The following is a 23,169-nucleotide window of genomic DNA, read 5'->3' on the forward strand; positions in this document are numbered from 1 at the left end:
GGTAGGAAGAGTATGGCACACACAGGCAGCACTCTGCCTGCCCTATGCTGCCTGTGTGTGCCATATTGTGCCTGCCCTATGCTGCCTGTGTATGCCCTACTCTGCCTGCCCTATGATGCCTGTGTATGCCCTACCCTGCCTGTGCGTACCATACTCTGCCCTACCCTGCCTGTGTGTGCCATACTCTGCCTGCCCTACCCTGCCTGTTTGTGCCATACCCTCCCTGCCCTATGCTGCCTATGTGCCATACTCTGCCTACCCTATGCTGCCTACACACAGGCAGCATAGGCCAGGCAGTACATACAATGTCTGAGGTGTGAACAGATGAAAATTGTGGGTGGTTACAGTCTGAGCCTGAGGTGTGAACACTGCAGGGGGTGAACAATGCAGAGATTAAAAGGTGTGAACAGTACAGGGGATTACATTTTTAAACAATACAGCCTGATTACAGCCTGAATATGAGGTGAGAACCATGCAGTGGGTCAGTTAATCTCAGTATTGATACCATTTACAGTTTACACAAAGGTAAGCCATCAAAGCAGCCAGACAGGTGGGGGGCCACACAGAGGGGGGTCGCGGGCCGCCAGTTGGACAGCACTGAACTAGATCATAACCAGTCTGTCCTGACTAAAAATTGTCTTCTGTCACCCAATCAGTTGTGTTTAGCAGTTCAAGTCTGACTACAAATAACAAGGGACAACACTCTTTCACTTTTTTGGTGTGTACAACATGGATTCCACATTCCAGATACTATCCTCCTGTTTAACTAATAAATATGGAGGCATTTAATAACATTCGTTTTTTCCACGATTCCTATTTTTTGTGCTAAAATAGGATTTCGTTGCAGAAAAAATGTGATTTTTTTTTTAGATTTATTATGGGACAAAACTGTGACAAACCTGAAAGAAAAAATAAGCCATTTAAGCTGTTGAGATCATGAAGAAGTAAATATGAAATGCAACAATACCAAAAAGTCATGGTTTTCGAGTTTTTTCCTCATCTTTTTACATTTGTGCTTTGTCAATTCAGATCTTTTAATAAATTACAAGACATTACTAGACTAGACATAAAAAACTCTAATACAGGTACCACAAAAATCTGAGTGTTAATAAATCTTCCCCATAAAACCAGTTCCAGTAGGTACACAATTCCAAAGCTCAGAAAGTCCATGTGTTACTGGAGACATCATCTATGTTTATAAAGCTTACAGTAAATTAAAGGACAAGTCAACCCAATATATAATTTTTTGCCTAATAAAAGAGAACTAGATTTTATGCAACTCTGCAACAAACATTCATTACAAATTTGTAGGTAGTATTTGTCTGTCCTTTTCTATTCTCTGCCCTGGTGGCTCTGACTTTTGTAACAATGTAACACAAGGCAGCAGACTGACGGACCTACCTTGCTGGAGGAGACTGGCCTTTGCAATACTGTTTAAAAAGTAACAACCAGGAGTTCAGCAAATGCTGCTTTCAATAGCAAATACGTTTACAAATAAATTTCAAACCACCAAAAATGTGTATCTTTTCTTTTAATAGGGGTTGACATGTCCTTTAAGATTGATTTTTAATTTACTGGGCCACCATTAGAAATCTCAGGGTCCTGTACTGCTAAGTGAGCAGGGCCTCCCTCAGGAAGGGGTCAACTGGGCAAGTAGAATGACCTATGCATAGTCATGCCCTGTTATGCTAAAACTCTTCCCACAATCCACCCAAACCCAGCCCATTTAAAAGCTGATGGTATATGTAGAAGTCAATGGGAACTGTCCTAGGCAAACATTAAGCAATTTTCTCAATTCAAGTTTTTCACATTTTTTTAAACTTGTAGATCCACTGAAAATATTGTAGAATACAAATTTGATGGGTTACAGTTATTTTCCATGGTTTTATTTGATCAATTTTGTTAGATTCAATTTTTTTTTTTTATAAAAAAGTAAATATTCAAGTTTGGTAAAATGTATATTTTATTATCATTTGAAAAAAAAACCTCAAGAACTAACAAATTAAAATTTTGATAAATAAGCTTCCCAGCTTTCCCATTCAGTTTTAAGCTAAATTCATTGCATTAAAACAAACTGTAGCTAACTAGATTGTTCAAGTGAGATATAAATTTAATAAAGAGCATAAAGAAGAAGGAATAAGGAAAAATAAGTCAGATAACATATTTTATATCTAGAAGCTTAATTGCAAGCTGATATATATTTATATATTTATTTATTAGTCAAAAACTTTATCCATCCACCATAACGCTACAAAAGATAGTATGTCCCAACATGAATAGTCACAAATACACATACACACATAAAATTATACTCTGGTGTCCTCTAGTGGTGAGAGAATTTACAGAAAAAAAGGACTACTAAATGACTGAATAATTGTTATTTTATTATGTGTTATGCATTGTGGTCAGAAACTACGGTTTGACACGTCTAATACAGTCAAGAACAGTTAGAAAAATTAAAAGTCAGATTGGTTGCTAAAGGTTACTGCACTATGGCAAACTAAAGCCAAAGTCAATCTGAACAGACCCCAAAATTAATACTGATGTGTTATTTTTCAAAATGCAATGAACAGGTCTACATGAGATAAGTCCCCAGCCTGTTGCCCCAAATGGTGGCATTACTAGGTGATCATTGCCAAAAGCTGTTGTTTCCAGAAATGCAAATGGTACTGCAAATGGACTGAATATGCTTCTGGCTTAGCTTGGATACCAATAAGTGATGGGAAAAAGTCAAGAGACTGTGCTTGCCTTAGGTTCTAACACAGGGAAACTTCAGAAAGCAGTGGAATAGTGTTGTTTGCCAATCTGACCATCAACCTATCCAAACCTGCAATGGTTACCCAAATTTCAACCCCGCCTGACCTAAGGGTAAAGCAGTGAGTCTTGCATGTTGCCGGTCAAGATTTCTCCTGTCTTTCCTTTTTTCCATATGTGTCCTGGGGCTCCCTACAAGCTTCCCAGACACCATTCCTGCCTTCCAATTGCATCACTCCTGTGTCTGTAACTGGGTTGGATGATGTCACAAGCACAAGAGCTGGTTGGAGCAAACGGAATGCAGGCAGAGAGCAGGGAACTGGGGGAAGAATCCACTACAGGTAGATTTATGCATGTGACTTTTTCTCTGCAAACCATGTTTTTACAATTTCGAACACTAGCATATTTTTTAAAAAACATTCTGAACGCTGTGGCAGTCATTGAGAAAATTTTGGACAGAAACAAAAATTCAACATTCCATTCATTAAAAACTAAAAAAGTTGCTTGAAACCTTCAGAGACAATTACCTTTGACTTTTATAGATACCCTGCACCTGACTGTTTACATGCAAATTTTAGTTTTCTATTAATTAAGCAAGTTTCCAAAATTATTTTCTAGTATATTTATGATTGTGTTTTTGCTGCATTTTTTTCTAGAATCAGGGAAAAATGTTATTTCTGATAAATCTGTCCCTTAGTATGCTAAAAAATGCCCTTAGCATCTTTTCAATTGGTCTTACAACAGAGAAAATCCCAGTAACGTGAAACAGTATTGAGCTGAGATCCTACTCTGCAAAAAGATGTACCAGATTTGTACAAATCTTCCTTCCTACTCTGCCTGCCCTGCACTTCCTATTTGTGCCATACTCTGCCTGCCCTATGCTGCCTGTGTGTGCCATACTCTGCCTGTCCTATGCTGCCTGTGTGGCATACTCTGTCTGCCTTAAACTTTATGTGCCTTAATCTGCCTGATGCCATACTCTGCCTGCCCTGCACTCCTTGTGTGCGCCATACTCTTCCTGTCCTATGTTGCTTGTGTGTGCCATACTCTGTTTGCCTTAAACTTTGTGTGCCTTAATCTGCCTACCCTACTCTGCCTGTGTGCCATACTCTGCCTGCCCTGCACTCCCTGTGTGTGCCATACTCTTCCTGCCCTATGCTGTCTGTGTGTGCCATACTCTACCTTAAACTTTGTGTGCCATACTCTTCTTGCCCTGCACTCCCTGTGTGTGCCATACTCTGTCTCCCTTAAACTTTCTGTGTGCCATACTCTCCCTGCCCTACTCTGCCTGTGCACCATACTCTGCCTGCCCTACACTCCCCGTGTATGAAATACTCCACCTACCCCCGTGTGCCATACTCTGCCAGCCCCATGCTGTCTGTGTCAGGGTTTTATTCTGGGAGTTTGTTAGCATTTGTAAATAGTTGTTAGGGGGTCCCTATGGTGTGTAACTATATGCTGGGGGTCCTGTGGGGGCATATGGATTTAAGGGTGTGGCTTAATATGACTTAATTAAACTTCTTTCACATATGTGATGGGGATATGCCTGCAGTGAGTACCAAATATAGTTCATTTTCCATTCATCAGCATGTGTATTTTAGGGTGTCCTGTGCTCAGTTCTTGAATTGAAAAAAATGGAGGGATGCTATGTGTGTTGAGCGTAGCACAGAATGTCAAAAAGAAGGCCTCTCCCATAATTAGAAAACCACACACACTGGCATAATTATTATTATTTATATAGCATCATCAATTTACGCATCGCTTTACAGAAGAGGGGTACAAAGACAGAACAGTTAACATGTACGTATAAACAATTCACAAAAATGGTTTCCAGTTACATTTGGATGAGGATCGGAGACAATAGGGGGAGGGCCCTGCTCGCAAGAGCTTACATTCTAAAAGGGAGGTCTGAGACATAAGGTTAGGTTAACTAGCATGGCGAGAGTTCATGTAGGTGTGTAAAGTGACAGTAAGTGTGGCGTGAGAGGTGAAAACCAATGATTAGTGAATGTTTGGGGGGTTTAGGTTATAGGCTTGAGTGAAAGGGTGAGTTTTAAGAGACCGTTTAAAGGCTTGTAGAGTCTGGCAGTGCCTAATTAGACAGGGTAGAGCGTTCCAGAGGTTGGGTGCAGCGCGTGAGAAGTCCTGGATGCGAGAGTGAGAGGAGGTGATGAGTAATGAGGAGACAAGGAGGTTGTGTGTAGAGCAAAGGTTACATCTGGGGTTGTACTTAGGGATTAGGGTGGTTAAATAGAGTGGTGCAGCAGCACCAGTGAGTGCTTTGAAGGTGAGTACAAGAATCTTGAACTGAATCCTGTACGTGACAGGTAGCCAGTGCAAGGATTGGCAGAGGGGAACTTGTGGAGCGGGAGGAGGGGTGTATGAGTCTGGCAGCACTGTTCATGATGGATTCGAGTGGGGTCAGTTTAGACAGGGGAAGCCCATAGAGCAGTGAGTTGCAGTAATCTAAGCGAGATATGACAAGGTCGTGGATGAGAATTTTGGCAGTCTCATGAGTGAGGAAAGATCGAATGTGTGCAATGTTTTTGAGGTGGAACCAACAGGATTTAGTGAGTGTTTGAATGTGGGGAGTGAAAGAGAGAGCAGAGTCAAATGTGTCTCCTAGACACTGGGGTTATATTAATATTTTCAACGCAGACAGTGATGTCAGGCAGGGAAATGGAGTTGGAGGGTGGGAAGATGATCAGCTCAATTTTGTCCATGTTGATTTTTAGGTGGCGAGAGGACATGAATGCAAAAATTGCAGTTAAGACAGTCGGAGACATGAGCTAGGAGGGCAGGTCTGGGGAAGAGGTTAGATTAGCCTCACCCACCAACATTTCCTGGTTCCACCAACTTTAAAGTAAAGTCATTCTGCAATTTCTATCTACTATAGAACAGTTTCATGCCAAGTATGCGTAGATTTAACAAAATAAGTGACCTGTAGGGATCCCAAAATTAAAAGTGTATATGAATTTTCATGACTGGGAATATAGTTCAGCAACAGTACCCTGCCTGTGTATTGTAACACAGCACAACCCCAGCATATACTATATTACCCCACAATATTTAATATATATCATCTTCTCACTATTCCTCGATCTGCTACTGTTTTTTTACCTTTCATGTTTCCCCCATTTTCTTATTCTTCTCCTGTTGTCTATACCCTCTATGATGCCTCCACCTGTACAGTCTGTATAGTACTTCTCCTTCTCTCTCCCAGCAATCTTTTCTCCCCTTTTATCTTCTATAAGCTCTTTTTCTTAGCACTGTTTAACCTCTCCATTTTATTTGCATTCAGAAAAGAAAGTTCTGGAACGTTCTATTTCAAACACAAAGAATCACAAGGATGGAATCCCTCTGTTCCAGCAGTGCTTGGCTATTAGTGGAATTTTTTATCTTGAAGCCTAAGCTATGCCAACGTTACTCTACTTTCAAAATGTGATAGTATCCTTTAGGGAATTAGGAGACCCATAGGACTCCACCAGTCTGGTATTTAACCTAGAGATTCAGGGCATTTCAAATCATTTATTCTTCCGTCATAAAATAGAATTCATTTCTGAAACGCCTTTTTATCTGCCATAGCAATTTCCCTAATTTCAAACATGTCAGTCATTACACCCCATTTCACATATCAGTGCTACTAATACAGGCAAGACTCCAGCCTCCCGCCGCATCTCCCTGCTTCCCGCACCCATGTTACTGCCTCACCCTCCCACAAAGCGTTCCCGCCGTCCCCTCCCACTCCTCTTCCATTTCCGGTTAGTTATTTCTCCGCAATACAGCCATCTTTGTCTATCTCTAGCAGTGCCATTTGCCATAATGCATCAATCTCCGCAACGTCCTTCAGTAAAGGCGGGCTAAACAGTACAAAAGAGGGAGGTTTGATTATATTCGCGAGTGTGAGGTGACGTGTCGTCTTGGCGCGCCCTGACGTCATGCGCGCTCCGAGATCGGGTGCATGCGCATAAACAAACAAAATGGCGGCCCCGGTTTTACCGGGATTTACAGGCGTAACGGGTAGACTTCAGGGGACAAAATTGATCCAGGGACAGCCCCTCTAATACGGGGACTGTCCCGGGAAATCCGGGACGTCTTTTCAGCTAGCTAAAATATAGTGCCATCATTATATAATCTGCAACAAGAACCAAATACGAAACAAGGGCCTGCCATTATCCATCAGACATGGCTTTTGAAAGCTTGTTCTCCAGACCCCCAAACCCAGCCCTTGACAAAAACATGACAGACTCTGAGCATGCAGGGGATGAAAGGTCGAGTAATGTTCTCTATATTTATTTTTCATGTCTTGGAAATTGTTGGAACTTTTGTGAGTGATGCATCCTTTTATTTTTGGTGCAGTGCGCACCTCAGTGGAAAACAAGTCTAATTGTACGGGAGAAATGTTAGTTTTTTTTATACTTCTAATAAGCAATGGTGGAATTGTACACTGCAAACATCTCGTTTTGCTATATATATAGACAGATGTGAAAATGCATGCCATCCAACCTTGTTTGTGGGACACACAGAGCAGTGTAGTTGTGCAGATTCATTTTGGTGGGAAATAATAACGAGTCTATCCCATCTACCTTGTAATGGGATGCTTTGATCAGTTTATTGAAGCACAGCAATGGAAGTACCCTGTTTCAGTTCCTTACCCACCAGTGTTTAAAGGGGCAAAAAACCCCAAAGTACAAGTTGCTTCAGTGATACAATATACCAATGCGTATGAAAAAGTTTGTAGATATTAGAAAAAGCTGTTTAGCATTGTTATCTTTGCCATCTATTGCTCGCTGTTATCAGTAATCAGAAATCAATGAAATACTGTAAGTGTGTAAAAAAAAAAAAAAAAACGATGTACTTTTAATACTCCAGTTCAGAATTGTCACATAGCTTCCCATTTTAGGTAATAGCAATTATAGAGGGAGCTGCTGCATTGTAGGAATATTGTTTCCTATTAACTGAAATGGGAAGCTGTTTTAGTGAATTCCTAGTGTCATCTCTCTGAATTTTGTTCTCTGAGATTTAAAAAAAAAAAAAAGTGTCAACAAAAGTCCACATGTGTCATTAGTCTTAGATTCATAAAGACTATCTGCAGTGTCCTTAAGGGTGAAGACACACGGAGCTACTAGTAGCAGCTACTTTTTCACGGCTACTAAACGCCATAAAATACCCTGCCATAGACAATACTTAGAATTGCCTCTGCTGTGCTAAAACACACGATGAGACAGTTATCAGTAAATGATTGGCATTGTCTATTTTAGTAGCCACTACAAGTAGCTGCTACTAGTAGCTCTGTGTGTCTTCACCCTAAGGCAAATGACACACTTTTCCAGCAAAGACCCACCATTAGTGCCCAATACCAAGTGGAAAGGCACACTTTTTGGGTCAAAATACACCCCATATGCAATAACAGAAGGATGATATCAATGACTGTCTACAGATACAGAACAGTATCTGATGCTATTGAGGTTTCAGCAGAGAAAATGCAAAGTAAATTAGCCTGATTCATTGCAGTTTTTTTGATGATGCAGAAACACCCCTAATCCACCTGTCTGTCTATAGGCAACTGCTTCTCACCACTGATGTGTTATGGTTATAACATGGTCAGATTTTCAGGCGAAAAACTGCCTTTATCTGACAAGCAGTAGCCATTAAACCTGATGGTGAAAAACATTCAGTATCTGGTACTTCTAACCACAGAAGATGAATGATTTAATCTAGATAATGGTTTAAAACAAACATGATTACTACAAAACTGGTTATTCAGAAAAAGAACAAAGAAACTCTTCCCCTTACATCACTCACAAACAGTGTGTGAGCCTTTCCCATTGTGCTACTGAGTGCAGACTTAAAGTGTTAATATAATTCCTTGTTCAGAACAGTTACATTTGTATGGTTTTGCTATTTCTTGCACTAAAGTTAGCCATACACTGGCTGATACTCTTCACGATCCAACCAACTGGCCCATTGGACAAAAGGATGGATACCATACAAGGTGTGGCCACCTTCCTATTCTGTTCATTCAAGCCCACATCTAATAGCATGCTGCAGCTCATCTTCACTTCCTTAACTGTCAATCCACCTTGCACCTTCCAAATTACCAGTCCACAGATCCTCTCCAAGTCCTATAATGAGCTTCTCATCAGTTTGCAGCTCTGAGAAAGGGGTGTTTTGCTTATACAGAGCTCATTAACTATTTAAAAAAATTCTCTTGATTAGAGGGGATGTATTTAAGATAATGTTAGGCTAATGGCACATGTATTATTACAGGTATAAGCTCCAAAACTCTCAAATGAGAATTGTTAGGCCAAATTAATATCTATGTCGTGTAGCATGGGTGGTAACAAGTGTTCCTCTACCTGAATGGGGGGGGGGGGGCTGCTCAGTTTTGAGGCATGGTGCATTTTTTATATAGTATATGAAAACTGAAAAAATGTCTGGCAACTCACATGGTGATGAACTAAAACAAAATGTTATTTATGTATCCTGTGTTATCTCTATTAAGGCAAGGTCTCAGAAAGAGAGACCTGGTGGAAAACTATTCTTGGTGATTATTCATGCCCTCAAAGCTCTCGGCAGTAATACCCTGTAAGGAAATGGTATAGTGTCTTTTTTAGTCCTGTAGCATTGGGAGGTTTACAAGACACTTTTGAATAAATGATTTTTCATACCAAAGATACAGGTACCTTCTGTTTGTTCAAACATGACATAGAGATTAGTAAATTCTAGGAGAATGAATCCTGTTTTTAAATAGGGATCACTCTTCCCAAATTGCTCAAAAAAAGGCTAACATGCCCACTGCGCCTTGTTCTAGCCACTCTACATTAGCTCAGCCTCCACTACTATAAACAGTGAGGTGGAGTTCATTTTCTGTGCAGCGGGACATTTTTGGCTGAAGTACAGGGTAGTGGGGTCCTTTATTTAAGTGTTTCAAGAGTTTAGTTCTTAATTAGCTAATTCTGCAAGGGACTGATTCTCGCCTTCGGATAAATGCAGGCTGAGAGACCTAAGCTGGCATTACCCTTTCCCTGTACCCGGAACTATTGCCACAGCCACCAGGAATGGATTTTGTCACAGAAACAAACAAGTATGCAGCCCCCTGTGGCATTAGCCTAAATGTTTAGGGTCCACAGTCAAAAATATTTACCTGTGTCAGCACTTTATCTTTTTCTTATTATCTACTATTCCTCTTACTCTGAGCCCCCCCCCCCCTCCACCCCTTAAAGACAGCTTTAAATAGGCACTTTTGGCAAGGCTGGGTGCCATATCAAATCAAGGTTTACCTCTAATAAAGCATATCACAAATATGACCACACCACTAGTCACTTGTGTAGATGTTAATTCTGGGTGCTCTGGCCCCAGATCTATAGCTTGAGGGAAGCAGATTACATCAATCAAAAAGGTCCACAATCCAAAGCCAAATTGATGCTTTGTTTTTGTTTTTTTATTTTTTCTCTTTAATTATATGTTTTTATATATATATATATATATATATATTTATTTTTATTTTTTTTTAACAGGGAAGATGGGGAATTGGAAGATGGTGAAATAGAAGATGGAGGTATAGAAGAGCAGACTCAAGATATAAAGGAAGCAGAAGACCAAGGTGTTGTAAAACCACACAGGAAGTCGAGAAAGAGAAGGAGAAAAGAAAGGGAAAAGAAGAAGGAAAAACGCCGCAGACGAGAGAAACACAGGGTGAGAATATCTTGCATTTTTTTCTGTATACTATCTATAAGAGGCAGTTTCCCTTTGATTTGTTTACTGCAACTCAACGTTTTTGTGCTATTTTATATTATTTATTGGTATTCGAAAATAGGAGCAGCACCCTTTTCCCCAGTTTGCCTTTAAATTTTCTGCCTATTCATTTAAATTGCATTTGCACACAGGGTGCTTTTTAAGGTTCGGAGCACCATGTTAATTAATATTTTTTTTTCCTATTATAAAGTCTGTGCCTTTATTTTCTGCAGCACAACTTTCCTGGTAGTGATAACAGCTCTGAGTACAGTGCTGATTCTGACACAGAGCATGGAGAAAGGCCACACAAAGATATTGTGTACAGAGATTATGATGTCCAGTATTCCCAGGTATGATTTTTTTATTAAAATGTTGGACTGCTCCAAATGTAAGCAAATCCGTAGCAGGTAATTCATTATTAGTGCATCATCTCTACCCTGCTTTTGTGAATACATGTGATCACAATACACATTCATTTATTTAGGATATAGCATCTTCTGGTGACTATTCTGTTAGTAAAGTATACATATGCAGGGGTTAATCCATGGCCCTATTTGAAATATTTGGGGGAGGGTATACTTCAGAATCAGCTTGGGATATTTTTTGTCTTTCAGTCTTAAGTGACAGAGTTGGCTTTTGTTATTAGTTCTTTTAGCAAGGACCACATTAATGACTTTATGATTGTTTGTGTTTTTACATATTTACACATCTGAGTACAGTCATAACTATTATACTGTTTGATGATTGGTCTAGCCCTGGAACATAACATTTGATTGTGTAAAGACCTGCAGGGGATTTTATTCTCAAACATTTATCATCACTGAATCCGTACATATTACACTGACAAATGTAGCAAACTGTTTAAAGGTCTAATACAATAACAGCTACACAATGAATCCAAATATATAATATCCCATTGTACGCGGGCTAGACCGGTCTTCAAAGGACATCTAGGTTTTTAGTTCTAATTATATCACTAGTACAGGTTTCTAACTTGCTCTGTTTTGTCATTAGCGGGTCAGTTAGACATCCTTTGTCATATTTTGTATGCAGTAGGTTTTTACGGTAGGATACCTTCCTGCATACGGTGTCCACTGTCCTTCGCTTTGCTGTTCTCTGGATAGGCGCAACTGTTCTCCATGCACAGGACTGTGCTTTGGCAGCTTTAAGTTAGTTTGTGCCCTTTCACAGGCAATCCACATTCACAATGAGAAGCATTACAAAAAGCAAAACAGCAGAGGGATGAATTGTATCATATGCAGCAGTCATTTGATTGGGGTAGTCCTGTGCAAAAAGAAACCACCCCTCAGGACCTGACTGTGCAAATCATGATTAAAAGAGGCTTTTAAGATCAATTTTCCCTTCACAGAAGAGATAGCAAGTTTTTTGTTTTTTTTTTAAACTGTTCTCAAAAAAGGTCTTAGAAAAGTTAGTTTATGCATTTTGAAATTATAATATATGCTCAGTAAGAACACTAAATATGTAATTTATATTTCCATATCTAATTTAACCGCTTTCCTGCCACAGATGATAGAATTTTAATGTGCATATTAGCTCTCAAATGATTTGTATGTGAAGATGAACTTACAATAGTTCTGTTCTTTAAAGGGGAAGGAAAGGCTAAGTCACTTGGAGGTGCCAAAACGCTTACCTTGTACCCTGGGCTGGTGCCCCTGTTAGGAGAAAAAAGCACCAGCCCAGGGTACCTGTAGGAAGCGCTTCCTCCTTCCTTTCTCTTCTGCCGGCGAAATCCGTCGGCCAGTGCATGCGCAGTAGAGTGAAAAACCGACTTTAATGTTTAAGTTCGGCTTTTCACTCTACTGCGCATGCGCGCGCAAGCGAAAAGGAAGGAGGAAGCGTTTGCTGCTACCCCGGGCTAGTGCTGTTCTCTCCGTACAGGGGCACCAGCCCGGGGTAAAAGGTAAGCGATCTAAGTCACTTGGGGGTGCCTAACATTTTGGCACCCCCAAGTGACTTAGCCTTTCCTTCTCCTTCAAGATTATTTCACTGTCATCATAGAATCTGCCATTTATATGTGAATGCCATAGAAGGCACAGAAATCTCTTACAGTTCTAGGAATTTTAATCAGTAGCAAAACAGTCTTTTTCTCCACTTTATTTCAGCATGGGCCAGGGAGCTATATTACACCCCCAAATGCAAAGCATAAGAAAAATGTAAATGATTATGATGATTATAGTAACTACAGTGATGGTAACTACAACGAGGAGGAAGAAGAAGATGATTTTGTTGAACAGTTGAAACACTACAGACAAGCAAAGGAAAACTCAAACTTGGCTGAACCACCTTTTAAGAAAAACAACATAAAAGGAAATCAGCAAGGTAAATGGCAACTGAAAAAAATAGCTAAGCAGCAACAGATTATTTCATAATTTTATTAGTACCATTTCCTGAAAATCTCAGCTGCTAAATCAGTTCCTCAAGACCAAATCAGTAGCTTACATGGTAAGTAAGTTAGGTTGAAAAAATACATACGTCCCTCAAGTTCAACCATAATGTCTATATATAACCTGCTTAACTGCTAGTTGATCCAGAGGAAGGCAAAAAAACCCATCTGAAGCCTCTCTAATTTGCCGCAGAGGGGACAAATTTCCTTATTGGACCATGCATGGTGCCAAACTAATGGTCTGTCTGACCAGTTCTTGGGCAGTGGATAGTTTCTGGCTTTTCCCAACAGGTCTGCATAGGATCTTATTAAGGTCTGATTATTGGCTCTGGAGCCAAAGGTTTGGATCAGCTTGATTTGGCTTACAATATACACTATATATACAATATATAATTCAAAATAAAAGCCTGTTAAGCTATAGGCTTTGCAAAATTCTCATGTATCTAACTACAAAGCAAATAAATAACTTTTGTAACTTTAGGACGTGAACAACAGCAAACAGGATTTTCATATGGACGAGGCCGTGGCAATCAGAAAAAATGTAAAGATCGCGGGCGTGGAAGAGGTGTACATAAAGGGCCAAATCCTTATTTTCAAGATGGCTTTCAAGAGGTGTGTGTCCAGTGCTTTTCTTTAGACAGATAAGGATTTACAGTACAGTAATCTCATGAAAAAATGCACCTTCCACACAAATTAAGGTGAAAAGTGATGTACATAAGAAAATAAGTAAGAAATTGGAATTTGGCATAAATAGTCCCAGATAGTATGCAAAAAGTGCACCACCCCACCAAACTTTTTAGGATATTTCTCAAAAAGACATAACTTTTATTAAACCCATATATCTCCGTAAAAGCACCTATGACTAACTTCACTTAGCCAGAATGTAGCAAGTCTGGCTGCTATGGGATTGTACTAGGGCCACATTGAATTAGGTTGTATGGGTGAATAGTCGCAGCTTGTTTCTTTCCCTACCTAGCTCATATCAAATGCACAATTTGCACAAAACTGTGTTTTTCTAATTTTTTGTTAGGATTCTAAGCCAGTGAAGAAGTGGGTAAACTTGAGTCAAGAGTTCATAAATCTGCATACAGTGGAGCACAAAGGAAAGCAGATCTGCAAATATTTTCTGGAAAAACGTTGTATCAAGGTAAGCTTTTAATTTGCATACATTACTTACCACTGCACTTTTATCAGTCAAACATACTGTTTCACCAGTGTGTTGTAGTGGCAGTTAGGAAAAAGATACTGTCAGCATACATTACTGTACCTTTTTTGTAGCCAGCCCTGGTGGAACTGTCTAGTTTAGGAAATCATTCAGTAGAAACTCTTCAAAGTACAAAGATTAACATCAGACCAAGATACTATTTATTGCTGATTTATCACAATGAATAGAAAAGTAAAGGTGGAGTGTGCAATATGGACATATTGTAAGACAATAGTTTGTTATTTCTTTGGCAGTGGTAAGGCATTCCCAACCTTTCTGTGTAGCCAGATTAGTCTTTTTTTTACTGGATTGAGGAAATTATTACCACATCTAATAACATCTTGAATAAACCAAATGTGCCATGTTGCATTTTTTCATATGTTGTTAAGAGAAGGAATCCCAGCACTTAAAAAACCTTAAACTAGAAAATGTAATCCAGTTCTGTAAGACTCATAAAACTGATATGAAGAGAGGAAAAGATGACTTCCTATTTGGAAGCCGTGTCAATCCAATTAAGGGTCTTGCCACCAGTCCTACAATGTTTAGTATATATTGTGCATTGCTGTACACATTTAATTTTTACTTTTTGTTTTTTGCTGTCTAGGGAGACCAGTGCAAATTTGACCATGATGCAGAAATAGGAAAAAAAAGGGAGATTTGCAAGTTTTATATACAGGGATATTGTACAAAAGGAGACAACTGCTTGTATATGCACAATATCCTTTTTTATGTTTTTCAAAACACAAATGTTTGTAAATATCTTTAATAATGCATACATCATAAAAAAGACTTTCTGAACTAAAATGTCATGGAAAACTGTTTCAGCTTCTTTGGGGGTTTTGCAGTCACATGGGGACAGTATTACCCTAATCTAGTAAGCTATAGCAACCAATCAGATGTGCTTTTATTATTATAACCACACTAGACCAGCTAACTGTTGAGTGGTTGTGAACATTTGCAATTATTGCCCATGTGAGTTTTTTTCATGATTCTTGTTTCATGCACTAAATTTAGATTTTTTTATTCGTGTAAGAAAAACACTACTTTTTTGTCACTTATTATTACAGGTATGGAACCCATTATCCAGTATGCTCGGGACTTGGGGTTTTCCGGATAAGGGGTCTTTCTCTAATTTGGATCTTTTACCTCGTCTACTAAAAAATTATTTAAACAGTAATTTAACCCAATAGGATTGTTTTGCCTCCAATAAGGGTTAATTATATCTAAGTGAGATCAAGTACAAGGTGTTGTTTTATTATTACAGAGAAAAAGGAAACCATTTTTAAAAATGTGAATTATTTGATTACAGCTATGGGTGATGGCCTTTCCGTAATTCGGAACTTTCTGGATAATGGGTTTCCGCATAAGGGGTCCAACACCTGTATTATGATTGAACCATGAAAATGTAAAAATACTAAATGCTGTCGAGGTCATGTAGAAGTCAATGGGCATCATTCTAGGCAAATAGTAACAGTCTTTATTTAATTTGTGGTTTTAGAGGTTTTCAGGGTTTTTTTCCTTTGTAAGTCCACGAAGATTTGTAGGAAAACATAAAAACCACAAAACTCTAAAACCATTAAATGCCCCTACATGTTAAATTCTATAGTTACCAACAACATTTATCATAAACTTAACTTAATATGTTATTGACCGTGTTATTCTAAGACATTTTGCAACAGGCCTTAGTTTGTATTGTTTTTTTTGTTTTTTTTTTTTAATTATTTACAATCAGACAGGAGCTTCAAAGTCACAATTTAAAATGAATATCACAGGTCCTAAATAGAACTATAGAAACTATAAAACTGAAGCCGTAGTTAGTCTATTATTTGGTGCCAGGGTTGGTGACCCCAAAACCCAGATATATTTTTCAGTTGCTGGACAGAAAGCAGCAAAACAGGCAAGCTAATAACATGGAAATCATAGACAAGAAAAGTGTAGGGCATCGGAATATTATGTTTTTATTACTTTGACACATTTTTATTTTTTGGTGTCACTGTTCCTTTAAGTATGCAGCCACAATAGTGATTAAATAGGCTGTGTAAAATATGCAAAATTTGAATGGGTTCTAGTAAGCGGTCATCAAGTGGTATACACTGGTCACTGGTTTGAAAGCAAATATAAGATTGGTTTCTGTCCTAATATACCCATTCCTTTGCTCCTTTTACTATATTCCCTTAAAGATTTACAGAGTTCACTTGGGTTCTAAGCCTATTATGAGAATAAATTACCATAAATGCAAGCAACAGAAAGTTACCAAAGTTGGCTTGGGCTTTTTTTGGGGAAAGAAGAAGCATTTACTTTAGAGTGAAATGGCAACATGGAGGAATGCTGCACTGTCTAATTTTTCTCTATAGTTATCCACCTTAACATGCATCAGCTACATGAATTTCCATGCAAGTTTTACCATACAGGAGCAAAGTGCTACCAAGGAGATAACTGCAAGTTTTCACATGATCCCTTAACAGATGACACAAGGGAGCTACTACACAAGGTAAAGACTGATTTGGTTTTTGCGTTATTTAACCAACATTTGTCTAATTTTCAATTTTGTTTTAGTGTGACTGCCTAAAAGCTCTTGACTTGACTCCCCTATATGATGCAGTATTTATCTATATTTTGTGTGATATTTTGTATGTTGTATCAAAGATGCAATTTTGCAGAGAATGAATGAATTGACAGTAGATCTGCTATTTGATGAACTAGACCAGATAAACAGATATTAGACTTATTCTTTGTATATTATATTGGTACACAAAAAGAGGTTGTGGGAGCACTCCAAGGCTAAATAAAGTATACAAATACAATAGAAGTGCAACTGATCTGGCCAAATTAACTACAAACATACAAAAAGAAAAAGGGATTGATCAATGCACATTCCCTGGTCCCGTTTCATAAGTAAATTGTCTGTTAGTTTCATGCTAGTGCATACAGTATATTGACAAAAAACAGGGGTTCTTAGTTACAAAATTATGATCATAAGATTGGTAAGCATTGATCAATCCCTTTTTCTTTTTGTATATTATATTGGTTGTGCCATTTGTAAAGATGCACTAAGATATTAGAGGCATTGTTGCTGCAGTGTTCAATGCTACACAGCCAGTTGTGTTTTTTCACCTCTAATAAACTGTGTGTGCGCTGCAGGTTTTAAACACCGAAGAAGTACAGCATGAAGATGAAAACGGTGCATCAGAAATGCCACGGCATGGGTGGGTTTTTTGTTTCTTCTTATATCATTCTTACTAAAACATACCTTATAATATTTGTTATTACAGCTGCTAAATGTTAAGCTCTTGCCAGCTTCTCGCTTTCTCTACTGCAAATAAAAAAGGTTTATGGTTTGTGATTTATTTTTTTCCACCATAATTTTGAACCTCATGTTAGATATAATGTGGTAATAGCTGTAAAGTTATATCCAGTTATAGTAACCCACAGCAGCTAAGTAAAATGTTAGTATTTTCTGGTATTTTGTTTTGAAAGCAGTAATGTAGTTATAATGGGTTACAGGGACAGACTTTACACCTGTTATTACATTACCACATTAGCTTTCCAGTGCAGATTAGGCTACTGATTTGGGGGGAGTGCAGTGCTGTAATTCAGGATGGGGGGGGGCGGGGTAGAAGGCTAATACCTTTTTCTATGTACCCAGAGTTTTTACATAGTGAATCATTATATATTGGATTCTTAATGCAGAAAGTTTTATAACCCACCATACTATGGAATGCAATACCAAGGATGTCACCAACCAATGTACAACTCTGAGCCGCTGCCGGAATCTGGACCTAATGTGTCGCCCATGACTGGAGGAATACCACCTTTTAATGCATCTACCATGCAAAATCCAGTGATCAACAACCAGAGAGATGGTTACAACTTATCAAGCCCACCCTTTCTCCAAAGTACAGAGGAAGCAACCCACACAAACAGCTATCAGTGTTCACAAAATACAACTGGATTCTATGATAACTACTACTCTCAACAGGCTGTTCATAATACACAGTCCTGCAACACGACAGAAAGTAAGTTTTAGTTGGTTTATTTGCATCTGATTTGAGGTATTTACTAACATATTTAGTAGAAAATATAGATCAAACCTTTTAACTAAGCACATGTATAAAATCATGCACCCAGCAGAGTAACACTGTTTTCTGTGCCACCACACAGCAACTGTTTTGTAACTTACCCAAGTAATGGGAAGTGTAGTTATTAGTTTTCTAGTTTTACTAACATGATATGGGAAATGGAGGAAAATTATTGTAAAAACAGTTAGTTAAATTCCTTCCAGTAAATAAAATATATGTTGCCCTAATACATCCGATTTTCTCACTACACACAGATTTCCTTCTTCTGCTATGGCAGCTCTGCATCATTCAGTCTGCATGATGGACTTCTTACTTTTGTCTTTTATTGTTTTTACATACTTGTCCCTTACAGCCAATCAGAACTGTGTTGCTAAATTCCCACCCATCTTTGAGCATAATCTGCGAGTTGTAGTTGTGTAACAAGTCTGACCACAGGTCAAACCTTGAGTTGTCTACCCTGCCTGCCTTGCATCCTACATTTCCAAATGGGCTGCAACTTGCACCTAACACTTCTCTTTCCACCCCCACAAAATACAGTCTCTTCCTAAAACATTAGTTTGTGCCTCCTCCCTGCTGTTTGCTTTGCACCTGACTATAGTAAGCAGTATTAAGAGAAAGTGCTTGGTAAATCTAATTTATGTTCTCCTCCAAATGCCTCATTTGTATTGTCATAATCGCAGAAATGAAAATAAGTGGTCAGAGGAACACAAGCAGGAAATCTGAATCATAGATGGGAATGATTTATACAAATTTTTGGTAGTGCTTTCTCATGGTACTGCTTACTTTTACTATAGTTGGGTGTAAAGCAGACAGGTGAAAGGCACAAACCTTTTAGAATTAGACTGTACAATGTTGGGGAGTAGGGTAGGGGATAGATAAACACTTGGTGCAAACCACAAACCATTTGGGATCTGAGGATGCAAGGAAGCTTATTGGAAATTGCCCCACCTCTATGCCTAAGGCAGGCAATATATAATTTTAGAGCTGGGATTTTTAAAATGTTTATGGATGTGTTAATAAAAAAAAAATTTGGATTTCATGTTTAATTTGAAAAGGACCTTTATTATACAGCTTTTTATGTCTGGGTGACAGGTCCCCTTTAATCGCTTACCCTGTATACCCCAGGTTAGAAGAAAACTGCACCAGCCTATTTCTTCTTCTGTGTTCATGCTGTTCTACTGTGTACCTTTGCATTGTATTCGTATGTGTTCTAATGTTTCAGAAACACAGGGCATTTTATTTGCAAGTATGAATAAACAGCCTGATGGAGTAGAACAAAATGCAAGTCAGCTACAAAGATCAGTTAGCAGAGATGAAGGTACAGTATTTGCATTTTTTGTGTGTTAAAAATATTTTAAAGGGGATAGTTTATATTTTGTTTCTGGTGGTTTCTGAGATTTATTTGCATTTCTTGATAGCTAATACCAGCCTTTGGGGTTGACTGAGTCCAGAAAGTGCATAGAAATTGCATATGACACTCTTGGCCTTTAAAGATGCCTGCTGAGCCGTAGTGTACCTAGTAGTATAAAACAAAATTGCTAAAATCTCAGAAAAGGGAAATTAATTTTAATTGCAACAACTCTCAGAGAACACATTTACATCAATGAACTGTTTTGAGTTTTGATCCCCCTTTAAAGGAGGAGAGTTAAATAAAAAAAACAAGCATTACATTTTGACTAATTTGTTTAATTAGATTCTCATCATCAACTTTAAAAACACATCATATTTTAGATCATATTTATGCAAATTCAAAATTCTTTTCAAACTTATAAGTACCATTTTATATTTAGGATCATTATATTGTTGTAGGAGCCAGATGTAAATGTATAATAATGTGTTATGAAATCTGAACCTCTATTTTCTGTGACAGACAATGACAGTATCCCAATAACAAATTGATCCTAATCCTTTAAAGAGGTGTAATTATAGATAGTTGGGTATTTTTATATTAAGATACATTGTAAATATAATTTTTAATTGTCTATTCTTCTTTTACTTCAGATGACATTTCAAACTGGTACACAAGTAGTGAGGAAGAAGATGGAAGTGGTGTGACCTCACTTTTAAAAACATTAAGAAACCAAGCAAATATTGCAAGGATGAATTCACAGGAACAGCAGCCACTGCCAATCAATTGTGATCCCAGACTGGCAAAAGACAGGGCATTGAGAATTCAAGCTTCAGATCCCAGGGTAAAAGGCACTGAGGCACAAAATCCTGGGAATCATGGGGACTCTGCTGATCGTAGAGTTATGCGTGATCCCAGAAAATTGAAGTCCGGTGACATTTCAGCGAACAGTAATGCAAAAACTGAGAGTACTCAAGTGCAATCTGGAAGCAAGGTCACCCAGAAAGGATTGGATGACGATGAGGATGATGGTGAAAAGGAACTGAGGGAAAAAGCAGCTATAATACCCCTAGAAATGCTTCCTGGTGTAAATCTAAGAGATCCGCGATGTAAGCTTAGGCAGTTCAGCCACATTAAAATGGACATCTTATTGACCAAACCAAATTTTGCTAAGCTAATTGTTTGGGCACCTGAGGATTTACTTCCAGTTCCACCCCCTAAACCAGATCATGTTTCATCAATCAATCTACCATTGCCCCCACTTATAGCTGATCAAAGACTTAATAAATCAAAGAGTTTGCCAAACGAGTTCCACCAATCTGCCCATGATCTCAGGCTGGATCCAAGACTAGAAACAAAAGCTAAACAGGCAGTTTTACCAGCAAGAAACAGATCAACAGATCAAGGAGGTTTAAATGTGATTTTTAATAAGCTCGGTGATCCTCGGCTACAAAAAAATCCTCAGTCCAGGCTTCAGAGAGCAGCCAGTCATGATTCCCAACCTGCAATTACGAAAGATCATAATTCTTCAAAGGCAGATCCTCGCACAGCAGCAAGATCGGCATCTTTAACAGCATCTGGTTTATGTAAATCTGATCAAAATAGTCTTCCACCTTATGCTCCCAAGCTTTCCTCCCCAAACATCAGGTTGGGGACACCAAGTTCCATACTGAAAAACATTAGTTTGTATGATCCAAGAAACAATGAAACATCAGTTGCCGTTTCAGACTCCAAGCCCACTATTAAAGATCCAAAAGAAGAGTCTGAAAAAAATCTTGGAAATCCGAACGCATTGTGTAAAAGTGAGACAGAAAAGCTGAACAGTTCCACACAGCCAGCATCCTCAACTGAAGAACCTGTCCAGCAAAACACATCAGAGGAGACCGAGGAAAAAACGGTTGATTCACCAAATGAAAAATGTATATTGGACAAACCTCAGCCGGTGCCTGATGCACCTGAGCCACAACCTAGCGCAGCTCCCGCGGTCCATAACCTTCCAGTTCAAGCTTTGGCAGGACTCATGCGACCACAGTATAATGATCAGCGGCAGGTTAAACCTGCAGGACAGGCAACACAAATGCAAGGGACTGATGTTGATGGGAAACCAGATGACAAACCACTGAAAGATGTCTTTAAAACATTCGATCCAACAGCCTCCCCATTTTGTTAGTTATATCTCCATTGTCTGGAGATCTTGTGAGATGCAGTGATGCGGTTCCTGTTGCTGGCTAGGTTATGTACTCTGTTTCATTGTAAATTAGTAGCAAGCATTTCCCTTTTTTTATTTTTATTTTTTTGGAACCACACGCAGATGGACGCTTCTGCTTTTTTCATATTATTTTTGTTGTTGCAGATCCATTGTATTTGTTAATCATGTGATCCAAGTGTCATATTAGGTTATATAAAGCACTTTCACTGTACATAGCGCATTATAGGAAATATATATATATGTGTGTGTGTATATACATATATATATGGTATGTTGGTACTGTTTTTACCTATGAATAAACTGACATTTGTACGACTGTAACAAGCAACCTTATGTACATTGCTGATGCTCTGGTTCCAAGGAAATATGTGAATTTGTAGGAAGACCTTTAATGTAAAAGCAGACATTGTGGGGAAAAATCCTTTGAAGCCTCTTTCAGTGTATTGCTATTGGTAACTTAAAATATATATATATATGTGTAACAATCTTCAATTGGTCCTAGAGCTGAAATTGTGTTTTAAACAGTTTTGTTACATGCTGTAAATATTGGGGAAAACATTTCTGTTTCAGCCAGTTTTATTTAATTTTTCACAGGGACAAAGCTCTTCATAAAGCTGTGGTTTAGACGGTGATCTTATGTAGTGCATGACTATTTTGTATTTGCATTTCTTTGTCATTTTAATACTTGTTTGCCTATATGGTTTTAACCCAAATATTTTTTAAAAAATGAAGTTCTTTAATGACGCACTTTGATGTTACATTCAATGGCTCGTTCAACAGCAGTGCAAAATATATATTGTAACCATCGTTCTATCAGTGTATCCATCTACTTTTTTTCACTGTTTTATAGAAATTCTCTGCAATCAATAAAATTATTGTGATGGAATAGAAAAAACAAGCCACCTATGGGCCAACATTGCAGGATATTTGACCATGATTAAGCTGAAAGAGTGATGGAAAGGTTAAATTCTTTGGGCCTAGCCCTGAAAGCTAAAACCTATACATAGGGCTGCCATTAATGGAGTACAGGGTACAGCAGTTCATATATGCCTTCTGCTGGAGAGATAACTGGGTATAAATTGGAACGGTGCTTAAAGTTATTTTCATTTTCTGGACCTGAAGAGTAACTTCTGCAGATGTTGTTACCCTCAGCCAGCTTAATAGAAGGTTACAGATACAAATTTGTGGGCTCCCGATGGGATAGTATGCTGGGATACAAATCCCAGCATACTTGAACATATTATTAAGGTTTAGGTATGCTGGTAGCTGTAGTCCGGCAACATCAGCTGTAAAACTTCTGCTCTGCTCTCCAGGTCCCCCAGTTACATTAAATGCAAAAGAATGTTCCAATGAGAATTCTGCCTAATCTGTCCACCTCCATGTTCTTTGTTCCTGCACTTGGAGTAGGAAGCTTTAAGCCCAGTTTTTCTAGCA

The 23,169-nt window shown here is 38.5% G+C and overlaps 1 protein-coding gene across 1 annotated transcript; it reads left to right on the top strand.

Annotated features, from left to right (window-relative positions):
* The first annotated feature begins 6,730 nt into the window (after positions 1 to 6,730).
* On the top strand, positions 6,731 to 22,630 carry zc3h6 (zinc finger CCCH type containing 6). Its single transcript, NM_001102732.2, is given in 12 exon segments — positions 6,731 to 7,025; positions 10,275 to 10,452; positions 10,725 to 10,841; positions 12,615 to 12,831; positions 13,377 to 13,507; positions 13,926 to 14,042; positions 14,704 to 14,815; positions 16,481 to 16,590; positions 17,241 to 17,305; positions 17,790 to 18,115; positions 19,401 to 19,496; positions 20,180 to 22,630. Coding segments are annotated over 12 exon segments (3,072 nt in total). The 5' UTR covers positions 6,731 to 6,939; the 3' UTR covers positions 21,697 to 22,630.
* Positions 22,631 to 23,169: the final 539 nt, after the last annotated feature.

The sequence above is a fragment of the Xenopus tropicalis genome, chromosome 5, assembly GCF_000004195.4.
Source record: "Xenopus tropicalis strain Nigerian chromosome 5, UCB_Xtro_10.0, whole genome shotgun sequence".
Classification (NCBI taxonomy): Eukaryota; Metazoa; Chordata; class Amphibia; order Anura; family Pipidae; genus Xenopus; species Xenopus tropicalis.